This window comes from Callithrix jacchus, chromosome 18 (assembly GCF_049354715.1).
Source record: "Callithrix jacchus isolate 240 chromosome 18, calJac240_pri, whole genome shotgun sequence".
Taxonomy (NCBI): domain Eukaryota; kingdom Metazoa; phylum Chordata; class Mammalia; order Primates; family Cebidae; genus Callithrix; species Callithrix jacchus.
Genome location: NC_133519.1, coordinates 17338792 through 17362936, shown reverse-complemented (window position 1 = coordinate 17362936; position 24145 = coordinate 17338792). Strand labels below are relative to the sequence as shown.

Below are 24145 nucleotides of genomic sequence, written 5' to 3'. Positions count from 1 at the left end.
AAAGCCCCTTAAGAAAGTGGGTTAGAAGGGTATCATAGGCCTGGGTTAAAGTGGGCACAAGCAAGCTGGGTGGGTTCCAGAAGCAGAGCCCTTGTTGGGGAATCACTGGAAATGAAGGAGATTAAATGGAATGAGAAATAGAGTTGGTAGAAAAGCCTTGAGAGGTCAAAGAACCTTTAGGAGAAAAATGTGTACAATGAAGCATCTGAGAAGTTTATGCAATACGAAGTCTCTCATCGTTCCTAATATGTGGTATGTCCATTAGGATTAGGTTTTTATTTAAATTAGCATAAGGAGGAAAGAAAGAAAAAGCCAGACTAAGAAATTTGGGTTTTAGACAGGTAATGGGGATCTACCACAGATTCTTGAGCAGGCAGGGGAAATAATGCAAATGGTGTTAGAGAAAGATCAGCTACATCGCCATTTATTCAGAGAGGCAGAGATCTACTAGTAGAGTCTCTTGATAGTTATTTAGCCAGCCATACTTACTAGGCACAGAATAACTGTTCAGTAGCACTGTGGTAGACACTTTGTTTGGAGGTGTAAGCGTTTGGGGTGGTGGTGGCTGTTAAGGAAAACAGAACCCGCATCCCAGCAGTTCAGCAGGAGCTATAGGCTCTCATATTGTTGACTGACAGTCCCTCCCCAGATCTTTTGCAAACAGGAAGAGAACATTTTCTCCTACTTCCCATCTTCATATGTCATGTGACCAGGCTGCTCTGAATCTGCCCTGCCCCACCCAGAAGCAGTTGACTTCCTGCAAGTGGAAATCATTTCATCTGTGCTCTGATTTGGGGGCAGGAGTGAGATGCCAGCACTCACCAGACCTGGGTGTGCTGCAGCTAAACAGACTTCACTGAGGTGGCTGAACCCTCTGTCCTCTATAACCTCTCATCTCTGCAGCTTGACTCTCTCTCCCCCAGGGTGTAGATCAAAGCCCAAAGCCTTTAATTATTGGCCCAGAGGAAGATTATGACCCGGGTTATTTCAACAACGAGGTAACGGTTTCCTAGTTTTCTCCTTTCATCATTTTTTGTGTGTGTCATACAAGATGCCCTTGACTAGAAGCAGTTTGACTAGCACCAGCTGTGAAGGGAACTTGGGGCGGGGAGCCGTTCTCTTATGAACCCAGGAAGGGGGATCACATGGGAGCTAAGCTGGAACCAGCTGTGCTGCTGTGCCCTGCCTCCCATCACACTCATCCTTCTGCCTTTCAGAGCGACATCATATTCCAGGATCTGGAGAAACTGAAGTCTCGGCCAGCTCACCTGGGGGTTTTTCTACGTTACATCTTCTCTCAGGCGGACCCCAGTCCACTGGTAAGTCAGAAGCATCCGTCTTGATTGAGTGCCTGCCGTGCTGAACAGAGAGAACCTCTAGCCTCTCTTTCTGCTCCCTAGCTGTTACAAGTCAGATCCATGGGCACAGCCGGGCACTTCAAGGACAGAGACAAAATAGCCAAGAAGACGAAACCTATGCAGAAGGGACTTTTCACTGTATGACACAGCTAACTCACTACATCAGTTGCCTAGGGAGGAGTAAGAGGGCAAGGCCAGGAAAACTCATTCTTGATCAGTTCAGAACATCATCTTGGAGAAGTCGTTCTTCCTAGAGTTTTTTAAATGAAGGTAGATACAGACTGACTAGGGAGTTGAGACAGTAGCCCTGTGAGAAAACTTGCAGATGGCAAGGCTGAAAGGGTCTTCTGTGCGAAGGCAATGACAAGAGAGAAAGTGAGGGCATGGAGACCAAAGTGTCTGGGGACAGTGCTCAGAGCCAGCAGCCTTCCCAGTTTCCTCCTTCTGCTCAGCTGCTTAGAAAGGAAAGGGAGATGGAGGAGAGGGGTTGGGGTTGTATTCTTCAGAATAAACTTCTCACCTGGGGCATGGGCTGCTGTTTTGTCTTTCTGGGGATACTATCAGAAGCCAGAATGAACAGCCATCCACGGGTATTCACTGAACACCTGTGTGCAAGTCCAAGTGCTGGTGACTCGGAAGCATTCCTGAATAAGACAGGGCACGCCACAGAGAGAAGTAAAACATGGACCCTTAGGAAACAAGACATAAACAAGCACAAGACGCAAGTGAAATACCACGTGTGGAGAGGAGGTGGAGTTGAGGCGTGATCAGTGTTGAAGATGTGCCTGTGGGAAGGGGGTGGGGATTATTTTACCACAGGTTTCTGAAATGGTCTGACCCCAGCTTTCTCAACCTCAGCACCGTTTTGAGCTGGAGAATTCTTTGTTGTTGTAGACTGTCCTGCAGCTTTAGGGAATAGAGCTGCGTCGCCAGGCTGTACCCACTAGATGCCGGTAGCACCATACTCGCCCAGTAGTTGTGACAACTAAAAATGTCTCCAGATACGGCCAAATGTCCCCTAGAGGGCAAAATTACTGCTGGGGGAAAACCACTGCTCTAACCCAGTTATCTCTCCTCCAGCTTTTTTACCTGTGTGCAGAAGTTTATCAGCAGACAAGCCCCAAGGAGTCCCGAAGCTTGGGGAAAGACATCTGGAGTATTTTCCTGGAGAAAAATGCGGTGAGGCAGTCATAGATTGGATTATAATTTTATTATATTCTTTGAACTGGCCAGAGGCAGAGGAAAATTAAGCAAAACATTCAGACCAAATGGCGACATGTTCTTAAAGAGAAATCTAGGCTGAGAGATTAGTACCCCTGGATTCTGTTCCAGCACCACTCTCAAAAAATCTCACTGTACCTCTTATTCCACCAGAATACACATTGTGTCTTTCTGGAATGTTTGGAGGAGGAGATTGTACCAGATTCTCTTTACTCTTCCCTGATACAGCGACCTAGTTCCCCCCAGCCCTCCCTGTCTTGCCCGTCTCTAGGCTGAAAAATCAGAGGTCTAAAGACATCAGATGATCTAGATCAGTGAGGCAAGAGGAGAATCCTGGCTTCTGAAGCTCAGTCTGACTTGCTATTACCACCCAAAGGCAGGAGTCAGAGGTGGGGAGCCTCTGAGTGTCTAGGATAGGCAGCACCCTGTGCATTGGCGCAGAGTTCCCAGGGGTGTGTCAGGGATCCCACAGGCAAGAGCATTTCTACCTGCAGAGGGCAACTGCCATCCCAGACTTTCTAATCTGATCAATTAAACTAATTGCAAGGTGACTTTATTCTTCTGGCAGTAAGCTAGTAGGGTTAATGAGGTTGGAGAAAATTGGTTTTTCTTAAGAGTTTTGACCGAGCGCGGTGGCTCATACCTGTAATCCCAGCACTTTGGGAGGCCGAGGCGGGTGGATCACAAGATCAGAAGATCGAGATCATCCTGGCTAACATGGTAAAGCCCCATCTCTACTAAAAATACAAAAGAATTAGCTGGGCATGGTAGTGCACGCCTGTAGTCCCAGCTACTCAGGAGGCTGAGGCAGGAGAATCTCTTGAACCTGGGAAGTGGAGATTGCAGTGAGCTGAGATTGCACCACTGTACTCCAGCCTGGGCAAAACAGTGAGACTCTGTCTCAAAAAAAAAAAACAAGAGTTTTATATTTGCCCCCTTAAATGGGTCTTGAGTAGGGAGGTTAGAGCTGCTGGTTGTTCTCTGTTGGTTGTTTGGAGCCGCTCCAGTACCCAGGTTTCAAGGACTTGTGTAGCAAAATCCAGACACCATACTAACTGCAAGACTGGGTGACACAAGGCTAGCTTTCCCTTGGGAGTCAGGGGGAGGGAAAGTTCACCACATAGCCTAATGAAGGCTTTCCCCTTGCTGCTAAGTCAGCACAGGTCCACTTTTTGGACAACATGCCATTCCATGTACTCTAATGGCCTGAAAATAAGAGTGGAAGAAACTGCATGTGCCACTCTCAGAATATAGTCCCAGCTTGCTCTGTAGCCTCAGACTCCATTTCCCAAAAATCCTAGCCTAGAATTCAGGTATGCAGTTGGAGAGTAATGAGAAGGATGGTGGGCAGATGCAGGCAAAAAGGCATGTGGCCAAGCCCTCCTCACCCCGCACGCTGTTCATCTCTCTGGATTGTGCAGACCTGACCACTTCTGCTCCACACTTCTGTTTTTTAGCCTCTGAGAGTGAAGATCCCTGAGATGTTACAGGCTGAAATCGGTAAGTTGGCTCATTGGTCAGTTAGTCTCCACTTGGTGCCTTTCTTGTCCCGAGCTCTCAGGAGGCTCCAGTGGACAGGAGGAACATAGTCGCTGTCCTTGGGCAACCGTCCTCTAATAGGGGAAAGGACCCATAGGACAGTTGCTCCAGAACACTACACAGTAGCTAATGGACAGGCGCAAATGGGACAGACCCTGCCTAGGCGCTCATTCTGCCGTGGGGAGCTTGTCATGGGAAGACAGTGGACTTGGAGTTAGGAGACCCAGGTTCATGTCTGCCACCCTTCCACATGACCTCTCTGGGCCTCTGCTGGCTTATCTGTACAAAGAGGAAATCAGACTTGATCAGGGATTCCTAAGCCAGGTTGATTATCAAGAATCCCTTGGGGAACAAAAAATAGAGAAACTAGGGCCTCACTCCATCCTCCTGCAGAGTTGGAATCTAGGGTGGTTTTTCTTGTTGGTTTTTTTTTGGGTGGGGGGAGGGTTGTTTTTGTTCCTTAACTTATAAAAGTTAAGGAACTGACAGCAGCTAGTCCAGAGTGAGGACCCAGCAGGCTAGATGGTGCCCGGCTCCCTTCTCCTTCTAATCATGAAAAGAAGAATTAAGCAGAGGCAGTCTAAGGTGATGTCAGCCTGAGAAGCTAATCAGTAGCAGCTTTTTAGAGGACAGGAATTGAAAGCTGCATTTAGAAAGAGATGTTTTGTGGGCACATGTGACAGGGAGGAAAGCTTATGAGCCCAGGCAGAGGGTGAACAGAGCTTGCTCAAAAGCAGAGTGAGAGTGAAGTGCAGCTCCCAGGGACTTAGCCTAGCCTGGGTGGGGACGGATGCAGGAACTAGAGGAGAGACATCTTTCGGTTAATATTAGGGAGCTCAGGTTTCATGGAATGTGAAGTGCTTGCCTTTTTTAGCCTTGTGAGTTGCTTCTGGGGCAGTAGAAGGGAGCAACCCTTTCAGAGCAGACCCCTTGGTCTGCACTTGGATGTCAGAATAGCACTTAGACACATCTGATGGAGTGGCTTTAATACTTCTCTCAATGGAGCACAGAACATCCAGAAAATATTTTTGTCCTTGCTGTGGACTTTGCATATCAGGATTCCAGTCCTGAATTCAGGAATGCTCTGAGAGGTCCAGGCCTCCTCTTCCTTTAGACTAACAGGACAGAAAGCCAGCCCTTCCTCCCAGTGTCACAGGGAGCCGAAATGCCTTGAGATGCTCAGCAGAAGTGACCTCCCCCCAGCCCCAGTACCCCACCCACTGTGCCTTCTCTGGTCTCCCACTACAGACTTGCGCCTGCGGAACAGCGAGGACGCCCGCGGCGTTCTCTGTGAAGCTCAAGAGGCAGCCATGCCTGAGATCCAGGAGCAGATCCACGACTACAGGTTGGCCCAGAAGCTGCCCTCCCACCACTCTCCTCGCACCTCCACCCACTGGCCCTTTCTCCTTCCCTCTGGGGCCTGCATGTGTCTCTTGTTATGTGTGTCTGCCTCACTCTTTCTGGGTGTCCATCTATTGAGCATTTGTGTATAGTTCTTTCTTTACCTGTGTTTCTCTGGCTTAGAACGAAGCGCACTCTGGGCCTGGGCAGCCTGTATGGTGAAAACGACCTACTGGACCTGGATGGGGACCCTCTCCGAGAGCGCCAAGTGGCCGAGAAGCAGCTGGCTGCCCTTGGAGATATTTTGTGAGTCTTCAGCTTCCTCCCTCCCCACTGAACGTGCCAAGCAGGTTGACGTATTTTGTGGATCTGTTCTTTCAGTCTCTCGCCTTCTTCCACTTCTTGCCTGATTCTCCTGCCCCTGGAAGATGGGGGAGTCATGCCCTCCTGCTGCATTGGTCAGGCTGAGGGCTGCAGATGTCAAGGGTGTGGCAGAGCCCAGAGCTCCTGATAGTCATTTGGTGGTTATGACAGACCACGGGCCCCACAAATGTGATGAGCTTTCTGCTTCCCCTGCTGGCCCTCTTCCTGACCTCTCTCCCTTCCTGCCTCTAAGATCTTACCTGTCACGGTGAGTGAGGCCAGTACTGTGTGTGCCCAGCAGATAAAGTTCTTTCAGGAGGCAGCTAGAACTGGTTTAGGAGAAATTTTACTCATCCACATCAGAAAACTGAACTAGTGGATCATACTAAGGCGCTTCTGGCACAGCTGCTTTTGTTATGCATTCCTAGCCCCATTTTCTAACGCGTCATAGGCTCCTGTGGTGCAAGCCCCAGCATCACAGTCTTTGTGGGGACACTTCAGGCTGAGAAGCAAGTTTTTGCCTAATACTGCTTCTCACTAAGTAGTTATGTGACCTTGGTTAAGCCATTCCATACAAGTCAGATCCGTGGGCACAGTCAGGCACTTCAAGGACAAAGTCAAAATAGCAAAGAGGATGAAATGTATGCTGTCTCTGCTAAGGCTGATATTTCAACTCGGCAAATATTTATGGAGTTCCTGCTGTGTACCAAACACTTGCGCATCAAACAGTTCTCTCCTTTTCCCCCACTAACCCTCCTTTCATCTAGGAAAAAACTTACCATCCTCCTAGCGTCTGACCAGGTGACCAGCCTCTGTCTTTGCAGTCTGAGTCATCTATTCTTTCTTTCATTCCAGGTCCAAGTATGAGGAAGACAGAAGGTAAGCAAGTCTATGATATGCATCTGCAGCTTTCAAGGTGGAAGGAGTGGGTTGAGCTACTCTGCTTTCCATTTCAGACGAGTCCCTAGTGTTGTACAACCACGCGGGACCATAGTTCCTGCAAGTCTAGCTCTCAGGGGTCTGTGTGGCCATAATATAGGGGATCATGAGGCCCATGCCCCAATGTTCAGGGATCACTGCCTGGGCATGCGGGCCTGCTCCTCATTGGGAAGACACCAAGCTGCCATCACTCCTCACAGTCCCATACCTGCTGCAGCTTCTCTACCCAGATGAGCCACTTTTTTCCCTTAAATCACCTAAAGTGGTAACGGTAATCATGAAGTCAGCCTGTTAGCGGCATCTGCAGAGGGGAGCTGGGGTGCAGCACAGTTCCTTTCTTGGCACACATTAGAATTTTTTTTTTTTTGCAAGCTATATATTTATCTCATTGTTTTTCATTAGCCGAGGTTAAAGTGAGTTTGCACTCCCTGAGCAGACAAACTAATAGGGGAGAGAAAATGGGGTTAGGAGTCTGTTGAAGAGGGAAAAACAGCCAGAGCTGAAACCTTGCTGCATTGAATGCACAGGGTGGATCATCATCCATCCAGGAAATTATGGGTACAAATGCATTTTTAAACACAGAGCTCTGGACATTTTCATTTGTGACAATTGGAAGCCACTTGACAGCTCCTTTTCCATCTCTTTTTCTCTGTACTGGGGATGAGAAGATGGTGACAGCAGTATACCTTGGCAGAGGCTGCTTACCATTTCTCCTTTCCCCTGGCCTCCCCACCCCTGCACATATGCCTGAGAGTATCAGCTGCCGACCTCAGCTAGTCCTCCAGGTCTGCCTATGACTTGACCAGCCAGAAAATTATTTACTTACATTTTAGGAAATTGGCATGTTCTTCCACTGATCATCATCTGCTCATGGGGAACAGTTCTGCTTAAGGAAAGAATTAAGACTTCTCCTGGGAGTCCTGCCAGCCTAGACTTTTAGCCAGCTTCTGCCTGCTCTCCCATTTAATTACTCTAGACTTCCCTTTGAATACTTTGACCTATAACTACTCGTTCCCCACTCCACTGGGTGGTGGTGAAACACACAGGAAGATAACTTGAGCTCTCTGATTGAAGACGCTGTTCCTCTTTTACAGTGCCCCCATGGACTTTGCCCTCAATACCTACATGAGCCATGCTGGGATCCGTCTTCGAGAGGCACGACCTTCTAATGCAGCTGAAAAGGCCCAGTCTGCTCCTGACAAGGACAAGTGGCTACCCTTCTTCCCTAAGACCAAAAAGGTGAGGGCTGGGCACAGTGAGTGGCTCATGCCTGTAATCCTAGCACTTTGGGAGGCCACGGCTGGCAGATTGCCTGAGCTCAGGAGTTTGCAACCAGCCTGGGTGACATGGTGAAACCCTATCTCTACTAAAATACAAAAATTAGCCTGGTGTGGTGGTGCATGCCTGTAACCCCAGCTACTCGGGAAGCTGAGGCACGAGTATTGCTTGAACCGAGGAGATGGAAGTTGCAGTGAGCCAAGATCACCCCACTGCACTCCAGCCTGGGCAACAGAGCAAGACTCTGTCTCAAAAAAAAAAGAAGGTAACAGAGCTGTCCTAGAAAATACCTCCTCTTGGTGCAGTGCACTGTGCTGAGGTAGATCAGGAAAGCCATCTTGCAGGTCTCTGGCTATATCCCTCCACCTGGATGTGGAGTCAGTGAGAACCACCAGACTAGAGCAGCTCTCAGTCCATTCCAAACCCAGGCCAGAGGTGAATGTACTCATAGGGTACCAGCAAGAGTCAACTCTCCAGTTATTTGCTGAGGGTCAACCTTGGGGTACAGTGACAGAATTGATTAGCAGCCACACCTGGGTATCGGGACCTCCTCCAAACCCCAATGTCTCCTGTCTCAGCAGAGCAGCAATTCCAAGAAAGAAAAGGATGCCTTGGAGGACAAGAAGAGAAACCCCATCCTCAAATACATTGGGAAGCCCAAAAGCTCTTCTCAAAGCAGTGAGTATTTGGGGAGCAACACCTTGGGCATTCCTTAGGCAGGGACCTCAGCCCTTTTATATATTGGTATGTTGACAGAGAGCCTTCCAGTGTTTCTGGGAGCCACAGGCTCAAACTGAGACCACAGCCACTTTCTCCCCTTGCCAAATCCAGTGCAGGATCTCTGAGGTTCAGGCAGATGTTTCCAAGCCAAGGAAGCCGTGCCGGTCCCTGGGTCTTAGTCTAGGAACCCAGAACAGTTGTAGCTACCAAACAGCCATGTGAGAAACATCTCCCTCTGGCAAGGATTGCCCTGTGGACAGTAAATGCCCCCTTCACCTTTATCCAAGGGCCTATCATTTTTCCCAGCACACAGGACTGCAGGAGTACAGATGCAGGCGGGGGATGGTTGAGTCACTATTAGTAGAACTAGTCAGTTTGGGGGCAAGTTTGAAACCCAGAGTTTCCCCTAATGCTATCAATAACCTAAAACTCAAGTGATTCTATCATTGATCTCTTCCCAGCATGTGTCATTTGTCTGGAAATTGTTGTTGGCCCCTCCCAGCCATTACCTTAAACCCCCCCCAGCATCAGTGGGAATCTGTGAAGGGCAGTGGGGTGGGCCAGCTGCCCTTTCTGAAACTGCTGCATTGCAGGAGAGGGAAAGGGATTCTTCAAGATCAGCCTTGATTTTTGCCACTACCTTTTCATTTTCTGGCTTGATGTAACTTTTGTTTTGATTCTTAAAACATTTATTTGACTTTTCATGGTTTACTTTTGTTTTTGTTTGTTTTTCTTTTAGCATTTCATATTCCCTTGTCCCCTGTGGAAGGTAAAAGGACCATTTTCTTTGGGTTTGTCTTTGCATTAGCATTGAGTTTCCATCTCCCAAATCCTGACTTTTCTGTTCCTCTTCCCTCCCTTTCTTTCTCCTCTCCGTTTCTCTTATGCATTGCTCCTTGTTGCTAGAGCTGCTGTGTGCTACAAACCCTGTGGGGGGTTGGGGAGGGCACCACCCTCATGCCAGGTACAAGACCTTGTTTCCTAACCCAGAGTTTAAGGGGGCAGGGCCCCTTCTTCTGCAGGGACAGCTCCTTCTGGTAGTTCTGGCCAAGGCTAGACTTCTGGTTCCTCTGGCAGTGTTTTCACAGCCTGAGACCTTTTCTCTATTATTCAGTCACATCTCCATGGATGAGCATCCAAAAATCCAGAGTTCTATATAAATGAGAGGAATCCTCACACATTGAAGGGTCTTGCAGTGAATCAGAGTGTAGAGTTTTTTTCAATTTTTTTTGGAGACACAGTCTCACTCTTGTTGCCCAGGCTGGAGTGCAGTGGTGTAATCTTACCTCACTGCAAACTCCACCTCCCAGGTTCAAGGGATTCTTGTGCCTCAGCCTCCCGAGTTACTGGGACTACAAGCGTGTGCCACCGTGCCCAGCTAATTTTTGTATTTTTAATAGAGGTGGGGTTTCACCATATTGGCCAGGCTGGTCTCGAACTCCTGACCTCAAGTGATCTGCCCACGTTGGCCTCCCAGAGTGCTGGGATTACAGGTGCAAGCCACCACACCCAGTCAGTGCCTCAGATTTTTGTTTTTAGTTAAAATAATAATAAAAATTCTCATTTTTGAAGGTGATTTTTATAAAGTAAATTAGGAGTCTCTAACAATTTTTCTCGTGGGTATTTTTGTTCATATCATCTACTTAAGCCCTTCAGTATAGCACCTCCATCTCTCTTGACTTTTAACTACCAGCACTGTGTAACCACGGCAGTGAAAAAGGAATGACCCTTAATGTACTTTAAAGGACCTAATACCTTCCAGAATCTGTGTATTTAAAACATTAATGTGATACACATTAACCCACAAGAAGCTTAGCGCCTACAGTGAAGTGTCACAGAATTGAGCAAGTTCATTTCCTATTAATTAATAAGGTCCATATGCATGCAGTTGATTAACACTTTCTAGGTTCTACTATATATAGAGAGAAGGAGAGAGAGAGCACAATAGGATGCAGTCAGGAAATTATTCTGTTACTACAATTTATTTTATGTAAAAGTGGCAATGAAAAATATTCAAAATTATTTTAAAAGTTACTAACTCCTAGACTCTATGCCATTTTAAGCAGTAAAAATAAAGAATTAATGAAAAAAAGTTTATAAAACAATGGGGAAAAAAGAATGGCCTTGAAATCCAGTCCTCAGTTTTGTTTTTTGAGGTTTTGTTTTGTTTTTTTTTTTTTTTGGTTTTTTGGTTTTTTGGTTTTTTTGAGACAGGCTCTTGCCCTGCCACCCAGGCTGGAGTGCAATGGTGTAGTCATGGCTTACTACAGCCTTGAACTCCTGAGGTCAAGCAGTCCTCCCACCTCAGCCTTCCAAGTAGCTGGGACCATAGGCATGTATCCCATACCTACCTAATTTCCTTTTGTAGACACAGGGTCTCACTCACTATATTACCCAGCCTGGTCTCAAACTCCTGGGCTCAAGTGATCCTCCTGCCTTGGCTTCCCAAAATGCTGGGATTGTAGGCATGAGGCACCATGTACCTAGCCACTTTGCTCTTTTTAAAAATGCATTTCCTTCTGCCTGTTTTTCCCCTGTTACTCTGGGTCATTCAGTTATACCAGATCTCAGGGCTACACCTGTTTCTTGCCACAGGTAAGGTATAACTCAATGTAGAGCACAATTGGGCATTTCCAAGTGGCCCATGGGAAAGGGAAGAGGGGACTCAGCCTGTTGGCTTTCCATTATAGGATGTTCCCAGACTCCTACATCACCACCCAGCCAGGGTGGCTCAGGGCTGCGTCTGTTCGGCTGACCCTGGCATCTGCATGGCTTCAAGGCCCAGGTGCACATTCAGGCTGGGACAGGCAGATCTGCTCTTAATCTCCAAAATGAGAGTGATGTTAGTAGCCCCTGTTCCCGTAATATGCACACATAGCCACTTACACAGTTTTAGAAAAATATTCCCTAGCCACTTGCATACAGGCTGTGGAGGTGTAGACTCTGAAGGCAGCAGCTAGCTGTTTTATTTTTTTTTTCTGTTTTCTCTGACTTAGAAATTTTCTTGGCTGGGTACGTTGGCTCACGCCTGTAATCCCAGCACTTTGGGAGGCCGAGCCGGGTGGATCACGAGGTCAACAGATCGAGACCATCCTGGTCAACATGGTGAAACCCCATCTCTACTAAAAATACAAAAATTAGCTGGGCATGGTGGCGCGTGCCTGTAATCCCAGCTACTCAGGAGGCTGAGGCAGGAGAATTGCCTGAACCCAGGAGGCGGAGGTTGCGGTGAGCCGAGATTGTGCCATTGCACTCTAGCTTGGGTAACGAGCAAAACTCCGTCTCAAAAAAAAAAAAAAAGAAAAGAAAAGAAATTTTCTTATGAAAGTCAGATTTTGAGACAGATTTGTAAGTTTATATATTTATAAGTTTGCCCATGACTTCAGATGTCAAAATCTCTGAAGTCATGGGCAGGACTCTTAGTATGGTTAGGATCAAGGCCCAGACCCTGAGCTGTTAATATTGCCTCCCCATTTCCACTCATCCTTCCCGCTGGTCTCAGGCAGCCAGCATCTCTAGCCCACCGCTGTTCTAGTATCGCTGGGCTGGGCTGAGAACTGAGCTAGTTGACTTGAAGGTGAACTTCTTATCTCTTTTTCCTCTTGCTAAGAGCCATGGAACTCGGTCTGAGTTCCCCAGGGGCTCTAGATGGCATTACCTGTGGCTTTTCACTCTCTCCTCTGCCCTGTCTTTCTGAACAAGAACAGCTCTCTTCTGCCTTAGCTTTGAAAGGGGGCTGGAGTTTGAATTCCAGTGAAGTCTTTCCTCTGTTCCTCCTAGGTCATCTCTCATGGTACTAGAGAGTCTGATTCTGTAATGATGGAGGCCAGAGAAGGGCAGAAAGGACAGGAAGGAGAGACAGAGAGAAGCAGAAATAGTGAACTCTAAAATTCATTTAAATTTGAGAAATGCAACATTGTCAAATTACATGTAGATGTGCTTTGGTCTTCCTGGCTATTTTTTTTAACTGTATGTGGCTCTTAGGAAAAACCTAATCATGACTTTCAAGCAGAAGCATTATTGTAATAATATGAAAGCCAAAAGAATGTTTATGGAAAATAGACTTCCAAACCCTCTCATTTTGCACATGAGGAAAGAACAGACCCAGAAAGGTAGCATGACTGCCCAGGGCCACACGGCGAATTCATAGGAGAGCTGGGACCAAGGCACATCTCCTGACTCTTGGTCCGGTGCTGTTCTCATCCACGCTTGCTCATTGCTCTGTCTTCTGGGATCTAGGGGAGTCAGGGTCTGAGACGCCATCCCTGAACAGCAAGCCTAGCATCCTTCATTTTCTTTTTGCTTCTAGTCAAACCAGGCAATGTGAGGAACATTATTCAGCACTTTGAGAACAATCAGCAGTATGACGCCCCAGAACCTGGGACACAGCGACTCTCAACCGGAAGCTTTCCCGAGGACCTGCTGGAGAGTGACAGGTAGCAGTGACTGGATGGGACTTGCCACCTGCTCAAAGAGTGGGGCCTGGTTGGGGCTGATACTAGGGTTTCATTCCGGCTACCTTACCCCTCTCCACTAGCCTCTAAGCTCCCTGGACAGAACTTCCTCCCAGCCCCAGTATCTTCAGGAGACACACTGTGTGCTGGTAAGCAGGCCAGTAGGAGAGCAAGGAGATCCCCGACTTCCAGCCCAAGAACTATACACTTCTAAAATGCCCTTTTAAATGGGATTTACCACCTGATGGCTCAGTAGCCTTCATCTAAGATCGAGCTAGATATTATAAAGCAGTTAATCAGGAAACCCTAAGTGACAAAGGATAAGGAAGACTGTAGTGGGGGCAAGAGGAAATCCTGAGAAATAAAGACCCAGCAGGCAAAAGAAAGTCGTTTCCTGTCTGTGTATGAAAAAGAGCCAGAGATGAGGTTCTGCTAGATACTTGAACAACGGATGTAACTATAGGCATCATGTCCACCTCAGCAAAGAGAGCCCAAGTGGATTGATTACAAATGAACTGTTTGGTTTTTTTTTTTTAAGAAGGAAAAGGGGATTAAGACACTGGCATCTCTCACATTCTCCTTCTTTGGTCAGGTTCTAACTAGAGTCCTTGTCTGGCATGAAAACATATTCTCGGACTTCCTTGCTCTTGATTGTGGCATGACAGCAGTCAAGTCATGTCTAAAATTCTACGGCCGACGCTTAAAATCAAATGTCTGTAGTCAGAAGTATTCATGCAAATTATTTAAGTCACCCTCAAGGTATGGTCATGTGGTCTTGTAGCGGGGAATAATGCTTGTGTACACTCAAGCTTGAGAGCCACTGAGGTGGAGCAGGCAGGCATGAAAGCAAGTCAGCATGTAGGAGTCTGGATATTCAAACCATTTTGCCTTTGATTTTTTTTTTTTTTTTTTTTTTCTCTGTTACCCAGGCTGGAGTACAGCGGTGCAGTCATTGCTCACTGAAGCAGCCTCAAACCCCTGGGCTCAAGAGATCCTCCCATCTCAGCCTCCTGAGTAACTAGGGATACAGGCATGCACCTGGCTAATTTTTTTTTTTTTTTTTGAGACAGTCTTACGTTGCCCAGGTTGGTCTCAAACTCCCGACCACAGCAGTCTTCCTGCCTTAGCCTCCCAAAGTGCTAGGATTATAGGCATGAGCAACTGCACCTGGCCTATTTTGCCTTTGAAACAACTAATTGCCAGGCCAGGCACAGTGGCTCACACCTGTAATCCCAGCACTTTGGGAGGCCGAGGTGGGTGGATCATTTGAGGTCAGGAGTTCAAGACCAGCTTGGCCAACATGATGAAACCCCCGTCTCTACTAAAACTACAAAAAAATTAACCAGGCATGGTGGCAACCACCTATAATCCCAGCTACTTGGGAGGCTGAGGCAGGAGAATCGCTAAAACCCAGGAGGTAGAGGTTGCAGTGAGCTGAAATTGCGCCACTGCACTCCAGCCTGGGTGACAGAGCAAGACTCCATCTCAAAAAAAAAAGAAAGAAAAAATGATTATCAAACCATGAGTCAAGCTTTCCTGCTTGAGTGCAGGTTATTCCTTTCTGTTTATCTGAAGCCTTTTTTCAGCTTAACACTTATTTAAAGATTTTGTTGTCATGAGAATTGAGAGATTTACGGAGGTAAAGGTTAGATTTGTACTAGGGGAAAGATTGAGTTCTAACATTAATTAATACACAAATTATGTGATTCCTGTGGTAGCACATGATGTCATAGATACAGCAAATATTTTAAGATTATGAGACATCAACATTTTGAGAAAATATTTGAGACCATTTACAAACTTGCATTCTTGGCATTGTTAGGTAAATTTGCCCTAAGACATTCACTAGGATCCTAAAGCCACTCTAAGCAGAAGCCTTTGGATTTGATGATTATAAATTCATTGGCAATCTCAGAAGAAATAGTATTAGCAGTGTGGTGGGTGACAGCTTGTTGTAGATACTCAGCAAGTTTAAGATACCCTAGTTCTAGAAGGCAGTACCTGCAGTCATCTGCAGCTCCAGTGACTACTGGGTGTTTGTTGTGGTGGTACAGGGACCCATTTGGATGCTGTAAAAAGGGTTCCAAGCTAGTCTGGGTCAGGATTGTTCTAATAGAATTCTGGAGGGTGGATTTAGTAGGGGATCAGTGGGTAGTGTGTTTTCTAACCCTGCAGATAAACCCATCTCAGGACCCCAGGAGATGAGCCCCATTTAGGATCATCTGGCAGTTTGGCCACGATGAATGGAGACCGAGACATTTAGCTCCTCATTGCAGCAACTTGCTGTGCTGTTAAGAGCTCTGCAGACATTTCCAGGCCTCCTGTGGTCCTAGAAGCAGAGCAGAATGTAGATTACTGATAATATCAGAAAAGAGCCAGCCCAGCAGGGCCACGGCATGGGGGTAGGGGACCGTCCTGGGGCGATTAGGGGTCAGAGATGCCAGCTATCTCGGGCTGATACATGGCAGGACTCGACACCGCAACACCCAGTCATCAGCATCTCATCAAACCCCAGACACTCAGTGGCCAAGCACAGACAGCCAAGGAGCAGGTCCTGCCCATCAGTAAAAAGGCCGCTTTAAACACAAGCCTGTCTGCTCCTGAGAGGAAATGGAATCTTAGGAAGGGTACTGTTAAGATAAGAATGGAACTCGGCCGGGCACGGTGGCTCACGCCTGTAATCCCAGCACTTTGGGAGGCCGAGCCGGGTGGATCATGAGATCAAAAGACCGAGACCATCCTGGTCAACATGGTGAAACCCCGTCTCTACTAAAAATACAGAAAATTAGCTGGGCATGGTGGCGCGTGCCTGTAATCCCAGCTACTCAGGAGGCTGAGGCAGGAGAATTGCCAGGAGGCGGAGGTTGCGGTGAGCTGAGATCACGCCATTGCACTCCAGCCTGGATAACAAGAGCGAAACTCCATCTCAAAAAAAAAAAAAAAAAGAATGAAACTCATCCGCATCACAACTGGAGGGTGAGGAATCCAGCAGCAGACAGAATTTTCTGACAGGCAACAGATAGAATTTTCTGATAGAAATTTCTGACAGTTGTGGAATATCCTAAAATGAGCTGCCAATATAGTGACTCTGCTTTCCTCTTAAGACCTTGTAAAAGAGGTCTGCCTCAAGCAGAGTTGAAGGTGGGAGCTGACCCATTCCAAAGCAAGGGCAATGTGGACTGGCCACTGGACGGCCCCAGGGGCAGGAATCTGGGACCTTGTGGTCTCTGATGAGGGACAATGATGTCTACCACCTTCCTGACAGGACCACAGTTTCTCAGGCCTCTGGACACACTACAACTCTGATTTCATTTGCCCCAGGTTTCATCTTCCTGTTAGGATCCCTTCCTAATAGCTCCAGAGGAAGATGACTCTGTTCATCCATCAGGGAGGCTAGGGAGAGGGAATTTTGTAGAGCAGCAAAAATGGCCTATCACTGAGAAGCTTCCGCTGCCGTCCAGGTGCCTTGGCCATGTTTGGGGGGGAGAAGCTGCCTCACAGAGGCACCCCTGAGATGGAGCTGCAGGTAAGAGCTGGCCAGGATGTAAGCATGGCCCACTGGCTTCCCAAGTCCCAAAGTCTCTGTCCCTTCTCCCCAGTTCACGCTCAGAGATTCGCCTGGGCCGCTCTGAAAGCCTCAAGGGCCGGGAGGAGATGAAACGGTCTCGAAAGGCAGAGAACGTGCCCCGCTCTCGCAGTGATGTTGACATGGATGCTGCCGCAGAGGCTACTCGCCTGCACCAGTCGGCCTCGTCTTCCGCCTCCAGCCTCTCCACCAGGTAGGCAGGGCTACAGTGGCTGCACCCATGGTCATTTTGCGGGGTGGACAAGGATAGAGGGTTGCTGAGAGTTGACATTCCCTCCACAGGTCTCTTGAGAACCCAACCCCTCCTTTCACTCCCAAAATGGGCCGCAGGTGAGTGATGGGCATGGTGATGCCTCTGTTTGGTGTCTCCGTGTCCCAACCACACCTAGCTGCTCTCTCACCCACAAGGGGCTGGTTGGGTGGGTGTCTCCTCTTCTGGGCCCACTGGTTTCCCATGTGCATGGGGCAAGCAGGTTGGGCAGAAGAGGGAGGGCCAACTGCTGTGTGTGAGTTCTTCCTCCTGAGTGAAGCTGAGCTGCCTGTTTTCCCCTAGGAGCATTGAGTCCCCCAGCCTGGGGTTCTGCACAGATGCCCTCCTTCCCCACCTCCTAGAGGATGATCTAGGCCAGCTATCTGACCTGGAGCCAGAGCCAGATGCCCAAAATTGGCAGCATACAGTGGGCAAGGATGTGGTGGCTGGGCTAACTCAGAGGGAGATTGACCGGCAAGAGGTCATCAATGGTGAGAACGGGCCCCACTGCCCACAGTTCTGCTCACACACATGGGAACCACTGCCCGCAGCTCTGCTCACATACGTGGGAACCAGTGCCGGCAGCTCTGCTCACACACTTGGGAATAGGTCCAGAATGCCTAAGACACAAGGATGGGAAAGAAGCAAATAGGGTGGGGGGGGCCCCTGTGGGCTGGAGCAGCTCCACGTTGCCTGTTGCTGTAAGGTCCCCCTCAGTTCTGGCCCTTGGGGTGAGAGAAAAGTTGTTGTATGATCTAAAACCAGCATTTCAATTCCCCCAAAAGTAGAGTGGTAGAGGACTCTAGACACTTGTTGATCTATTTTTCTCCCTGGCTTTCTACCCTCCTTGTCACAACCACCACTTAGAGCTATTTGTGACTGAAGCTTCCCACCTGCGCACACTTCGTGTCCTGGACCTGATCTTCTACCAGCGAATGAAGAAGGAGAACCTGATGCCCAGGGAGGAGCTGGCCCGACTCTTCCCGAACCTGCCTGAACTCATAGAGATTCACAGTAAGGAGCTGGTGCCCCTCCAGACTCCTCCACTGCTGCCCTTCAGCTTCCTGTTCCACTTTGGCCCACCTGCCAGGACCTCCCTGAGTAGATAACCCCCATCAATCCCTGGTGAGAAAAAGATCTGTGGACAGCCTGAAACCAGCACTGGAGTTCACCCAAAAGTAAAATGGTTTCCAGACCCTCCCATGGCACTGATGTCAGAGATTCACTTCTTTCTATCAGAAAGGTTCTGGCAATTGAGCTCAACCCCAGGCATTTCTAGCTATTCTCTTCTCACCCTAGATTCCTGGTGTGAAGCCATGAAGAAGCTCCGGGAGGAAGGCCCCATCATCAAAGAGATCAGTGACCTCATGCTGGCCCGGGTATAGCTCCAAACTTTTCCCTCTCGGCAAGGAGATTGGGGGAGGCCAGGGACCGGTCCCAGGCAGGGATGTGATGCCTGGTCCTGTGTCCATTCTGCCTCTTTAGTTCGATGGCCCTGCCCGAGAGGAACTCCAGCAGGTGGCTGCACAGTTCTGTTCCTATCAGTCAATAGCCCTAGAGCTAATCAAGACCAAGCAGCGCAAGGAGAGCCGATTCCAGCTCTTCATGCAGGTACGTCTCACCCATGCCTTGGCCTTCCTTCATCTCCATCAAGGTCACCAAGGGTCTCCTGAGCTTCTCTCCTTCTGACCACACCCTCCTTCTCTACAGCGACTCCCTCCATCCTTCTGCACAAGCTCCTCAAAAGTACTGACTCACTCTAGACAAACAGACGGCTGTTTGTTGAAAAGAATCCTGGATTAGCAGTCAGAGGCCTGGCTTACCCACCAGCACCTGTGTGCACTGAGGTGGATCTCAGTTTCCTTGTCTATAGAGTGGCAGCAGTATACCTGCCCTTCTGTTCTGTGTCCCTTCCTTGGGTTGGTGTCTCCCTGCCACCACCAACCCTTCTCTATACCTTTAAGGAAGAAGCTGCCACTACCATTTCCGAGTGACCCATCTGGGGTTAGGACCTGTTTCTCAAGTTCACATCCATCTTGGCCCTGAGGCCATAAGCCAGCTCCCAGCCACATTGACATCTCCTCCCTTCTGTGTCTCCTGCTGTCTAGGAGGCTGAGAGCCACCCTCAGTGCCGGCGGCTGCAGCTGAGAGACCTCATCATCTCCGAGATGCAGCGGCTCACCAAGTACCCGCTGCTGCTGGAGAGCATCATCAAGCACACAGAGGGTAGGCCTGGGGAGGGGCTCTCACCACAGGCAGAAGGCCTTCTGCCAGACCCTCATTCTGGCACTGCTTTGTGACCTTAGCAAGTCACCGTGCCTTGTGGCCTTTGGGTGTCTTCATCCTTGTCCTGTTGTGGGGCATGTCAGAGGAGAAAATGATTATAAATGTCCTTTGGAAAATATAAGGTATTCAACAGCGGGAGGAGTAAGGGCCACTATCAGAGGCCCACCTGTGTGGAGACTTTGTGTAAATCCAGGGAAAGCATCCAGTGCTTAGCACAGGCAGGCACTCAAGGGCACCTGGGTCCCTCTGGTTGAATGGGGCTGGACTTTATCCCCATTCATGCCCCCTGCAGTGCACAAAAGACACAGCCAGTGTGGTAACCCTAGAGGAGCAGGGGGCAAGACTGAACAAGGGGGTCTAGCCTCAGCTTGTCACTGTCCCTGGGGTCCTAGGCATCTTTTACTACCACCAAATTTCAGACATTGGGATCAGGACAGAGAAGTGTTAGGAAACCCAGCCTGATTTGAACAGGCTTCCTGGAGGCGTGATCATGACCATTCCCACAGTCTGTCCCCCGCATCTGTAGAGCTGGCTGTGCTAGAGGCAGGAATTCCCAAGAGCTATCAGTGTCTTCAAGGCATTGATCTGTCTGAGACCTGGTGATGCTCAGCAAAAGTTACCCTTATGACTTGAGGTTCTCATGTGAAGCAGGAGTGGCTCACCTCTACCCATCCATGCCTGCCGGTTTGAAGCAAGCCAGTTGCCATGGATGGATTCAGGCAGATAACAACTGACACTGTGATAGACTTCTCAGGCAGGACCCCCAGCCATCTCCTCTGTCCTGTTTGGTAGGTGGCACCTCCGAGCATGAGAAGCTCTGCCGGGCCCGGGACCAGTGCCGGGAGATTCTCAAGTATGTGAATGAAGCAGTGAAGCAAACAGAGAACCGCCACCGTTTAGAGGGCTACCAGAAACGCCTGGATGCCACCGCCCTGGAGAGGGCCAGCAATCCCCTGGCAGCAGAGTTCAAGGTAGGAGGCAGAGGCTCCAGCACAGTCAACCCCTCACACTTGTTGCGCACCCTGAGGAGCAGAACTCTGGCCGGGGCTTGGAGAGTCTTAGAGGTAGGAGACACAGACCAGACAGGGTGGCACGATGGAGCCCAAAACACACATACTCTGTCACCCATCCCTAGATGGACAAGGTAGACAGCCCCACCCAGGAAAGACTAGATGTTGGAACTCAGCCTGAGAGAGCAGGGGACAGGGTAAAACTGGAAGTAAGGTGGAGGTCCTCTGGGAGGGAGTGGAGCTGGAGGCATGGCCGGGAAAAGCAGTGTGTGATCTTTTTAGGACTGTAGCTGGCACATGGTAGGGACAGGTGGGAGACCCAAAGTCAAAGCCATCAGTATATCTCCCAGCTGGTACATGGCACATGACTTCACAGTTACCTTTTTGCTTGTCTTCATCCCCCACAAGAGAGTAAGGGCAAGGACTGTTTCTTATTCACCAATTCCCAGCACCTTAGCACAATGTCTGGCACACAGTGGGTTCTCAAATACTTGAATGAATGAATGAATGAGTGGTGTCTCCTTAACAGAGCCTGGATCTTACAACCAGAAAAATGATTCATGAAGGGCCCCTGACCTGGAGGATCAGCAAGGATAAGACCTTGGGTATGTGCCAGGGCACTGGGACTGAGCGGGAACCTGCAGTGGGTGGGCCTCCCTGGGCTCTTCTCTCTGTGTTTCCCAAGCATTGAAACATGATTGGAGGTGACATCTTGGGACATGGGAAAGGAGTAACCAGAGAGAGAAATGGGGTCACCAGACTCCCAGGGCTTCCTAGAGCCTCCAAGAGCCTGAGGCTCCACACTGTGCTCATGAGGGATGAGTGGGACCAGGGAATGCCTCCCCGACCATACCCCTCCAGACCTTCACGTGCTGCTGCTGGAGGACCTCCTAGTGCTGCTACAGAAACAGGACGAGAAGCTACTGCTGAAGTGCCACAGCAAGACTGCCGTGGGCTCCTCAGACAGCAAGCAGACCTTCAGCCCTGTGCTCAAGCTCAATGCCGTGCTCATCCGCTCGGTGGCCACAGGTACCTGGGGAGATGGTCCAGGCTGTCCTCGGGCTAGGGGACCGTGATCTCTGTTACTCGTGCCCAGCAAATGCTGGATGAGGCAAGGCCAGTCTGGGGCCTTTACAGGACCTACCTGTCCACCTGTGTTCCTTTCCTCCTGTCCTGACCCAGCCTAAGCAGGAGGACAGAGCAGGGTAGAATGAGGGTTGGCGGGGGGCCAAGAGGAAACTAGACAGCCTTGCGCAGGGGTGGTCAGCAGTCCTCCAGCGCAGTGCTGGTTTGGTTGGGATGTGCACACTGAGGATGGGGTAAGAGTAAGCAGGACTGGGAGGAATGGGATTAGGCGGGATGAGTAGGACACCCCTTTGTGCTGCAACAGTGACTTGAGCAGAGCTTGGTTCCAAAAGATGTTAGATGTTAGTACCTGCGGTACAGAGCTGGGACCACTGGACAAAGGCATTTCAGTGAGAAGTGCCGTGTGTGTAAGAAAGGGCTCTGGAGCAAGAGTCAGGCAACCAAATTCTCTGGGCTCACTTCCTTCATCTGTGAGATAGGAGTGATACCTACCCTACCTCTTGGAGGCATCAAAAGGGATGACGGGTATGAAAAAGTTTTATAAACTCCTGGCCAGGCTCAGCAGCTCACGCCTGCAAACCCAGCACTTTGGGAGGCCAAGGCAGGCAAATCACTTGAGGTCTTGAGTTCAAGACCAGCCTAGCCAACATGGTGAAACCCCATCTCTACTAAAACAACAAAATTAACCAGGCGTGGTGGCAGGTGCCTGTAATCCCAGCTACTCGGGAGTCTGAGGCAGGAGAATCACTTGAACCCAGGAGGTGGAGGTAGCAGTGAGCCAAGATCTCGCCATTGCACTCCAGCCTGGGCGACAGAGCAAGACTCTGTCTCAAGAAAAAAAAAACCATTTTGTCAGTCCTAAGCACCATACACACGTCAGCCATCACTATTATTAGAGTGTGAAAGGAATGGTGGTGGCTGTGAAAGGTGACATTAGGGGTCCTGGAATTTCCTCTGTCCCTTGTGTAAGTGGGTTCCAAGTGGTCCCGATGACTCATCTCTGCCTCATGCTGCATTCTTCATCCTCATTGAGGGTCAGGGCTTTGGGTCCCACTCTGCCACCCTGGCCCAGGCTTTAGTCACACCTGCCGTCCCTAGTACAGGCCCTTCTACCTTCCTTTCCTCACACAGATAAACGGGCCTTCTTCATCATCTGCACCTCCAAGCTGGGCCCACCCCAGATCTATGAGCTGGTTGCATTGACGTCATCAGACAAGAACACGTGAGACTTGATTGAGGGGTCATCCGTAACTGCGGTCCCCTTGGGACCAGGGTGGTGTGTATGAGGACGGTGGACAGCAAGGCCAGGGCTGGGCCCCAGAGCAGTCCCTGGACAGGGAGTTGGGAAGGGAAGTGGGAGGTGGTAGGACAGAATAAGAGAAACTGGGAGGGGTCATAACCCCTGACCTGGTCACTAGGCCCGCCTCTGGGAGAATGAGCTCCTGGCAGCCTTCCAGCCGCAGCCGCTGCTGCTGCTTCTCTGCTTCCTGCCCTACTCCCTTCACCATCAGGCGAATTAGATTCATGCATCCTTCTCAGGCGTTTGCCTCCCACCCAGCCCATGTTATCTGACAGCAGCCACCAGAGGTGGCGTGGTGCAGTGGAAGGGGGCGGTTGGAGTCAACCCGTTTCCCACCTCCAGGGTTTTCATTTGTAAAATGTGGCTAATGCTCCCTGTTAGAGAATTACTTTAGAGAGAAAACAGAAGGCTTTGCACAGAATGTAGCAGAGGGTTGGTGTCCAGGATTTGGTAGCTACAAGTAATATAACCCCAAGGGAGCAGCCAGGGAGAACTGTACGGGGAGGTGGGCACCTGCCAGGCAGAGGGTCCTTAGGGCCTGAAGAAGGACCTGGAAGCCCTGAAGCAGTGGGCTCAGCATGGGGGTGGTGTGTGCCGTGGTCTTGCTCTCACTACAGTCCTCTCTGTTCCTGCTGAGCAACAGATGGATGGAGCTCTTAGAAGAGGCCGTGCGGCATGCCACCAGGCACCCCGGAGCTGCCCCAATGCCTGTCCATCCTCCACCCCCAGGGCCCCAGGAGCCAGCCCACCAGGGATCTACACCCAGCAGGTGCAGCGCTTAGCCCTCCAGACCCCACACTCTCTACACTCCAAACCGCCTGTTTCCTGCTGCTTCTAAGCCCTTCACCCCAGGGGTGGACAGCCACAACAGGGAAATGCTAGCAGGGAACAGACAGCTCCAAGCGCTGGCAGATGGAGGAACATGCCCCCTGTCCCTGCTTCCTATCCCTGTCTGTTCCCCCCACAGCCTGCCACCCGGCTATAATACAGCCTGAGCCTGAAGTAGGGTGACTGGGGTGTAGAGCAGGGGACCAGAGAAGCTCAGCCAGCAGCCCCCCTCCTCACCGGGTTGCCATGCAAACCAGCCAGATGAGGAGGCCCCACACCGTCCTCAGATCCTACTCCATCACCCATCCTAACACAGGAGTCCCGGATGGAATCTCATGCATGACATCTCACCCTGGGTTGGTTTCCTCCTTCAGGGTAGAACTGGATGACTCAGACGTGTTCCATGGTGAACCTGAACCTGAGGAGCTGCCTGGAGGTAAGGGCCCTGAACTGTGTGGTGGGAGCCAGTGCAGGTTGGGTGTGAGTATGGGGGCGATGGGAGAGGCCATCAGGGCCCAGGGTGTGAGGTTTTGAAGAGTAGAGAAGAAACGGGGCGGGAGAAAGAGTCTGGAGGAGGAAGGAGAGC

At 49.8% G+C, this 24145-nt stretch overlaps 1 protein-coding gene across 28 annotated transcripts in view; it reads left to right on the top strand.

Annotated features, from left to right (window-relative positions):
• Positions 1-24145, top strand: part of ARHGEF11 (Rho guanine nucleotide exchange factor 11) — a 110997-nt gene that overhangs the window by 81288 nt on the left and 5564 nt on the right. For 10 of the 28 annotated variants that reach the window (XM_035279786.3, XM_035279779.3, XM_078356021.1 and 7 more), the window contains 24 exons: positions 924-998; positions 1218-1319; positions 2439-2537; positions 4037-4079; positions 5367-5463; positions 5643-5765; positions 6678-6701; positions 7856-8000; positions 8618-8717; positions 9499-9528; positions 13069-13195; positions 16813-16992; positions 17082-17129; positions 17353-17540; positions 17917-18063; positions 18349-18428; positions 18535-18660; positions 19158-19275; positions 20128-20306; positions 20875-20950; positions 21207-21374; positions 22563-22653; positions 23375-23500; positions 23934-23995. In XM_035279786.3, the coding sequence (XP_035135677.1) occupies positions 924-998; positions 1218-1319; positions 2439-2537; positions 4037-4079; positions 5367-5463; positions 5643-5765; positions 6678-6701; positions 7856-8000; positions 8618-8717; positions 9499-9528; positions 13069-13195; positions 16813-16992; positions 17082-17129; positions 17353-17540; positions 17917-18063; positions 18349-18428; positions 18535-18660; positions 19158-19275; positions 20128-20306; positions 20875-20950; positions 21207-21374; positions 22563-22653; positions 23375-23500; positions 23934-23995 (2554 nt within the window). The remainder of the gene's footprint in view (positions 1-923; positions 999-1217; positions 1320-2438; positions 2538-4036; positions 4080-5366; positions 5464-5642; positions 5766-6677; positions 6702-7855; positions 8001-8617; positions 8718-9498; positions 9529-13068; positions 13196-16812; positions 16993-17081; positions 17130-17352; positions 17541-17916; positions 18064-18348; positions 18429-18534; positions 18661-19157; positions 19276-20127; positions 20307-20874; positions 20951-21206; positions 21375-22562; positions 22654-23374; positions 23501-23933; positions 23996-24145) is intronic. The other 18 variants (XM_078356032.1, XM_078356026.1, XM_035279785.3 and 15 more) reach the window with 3 other exon arrangements.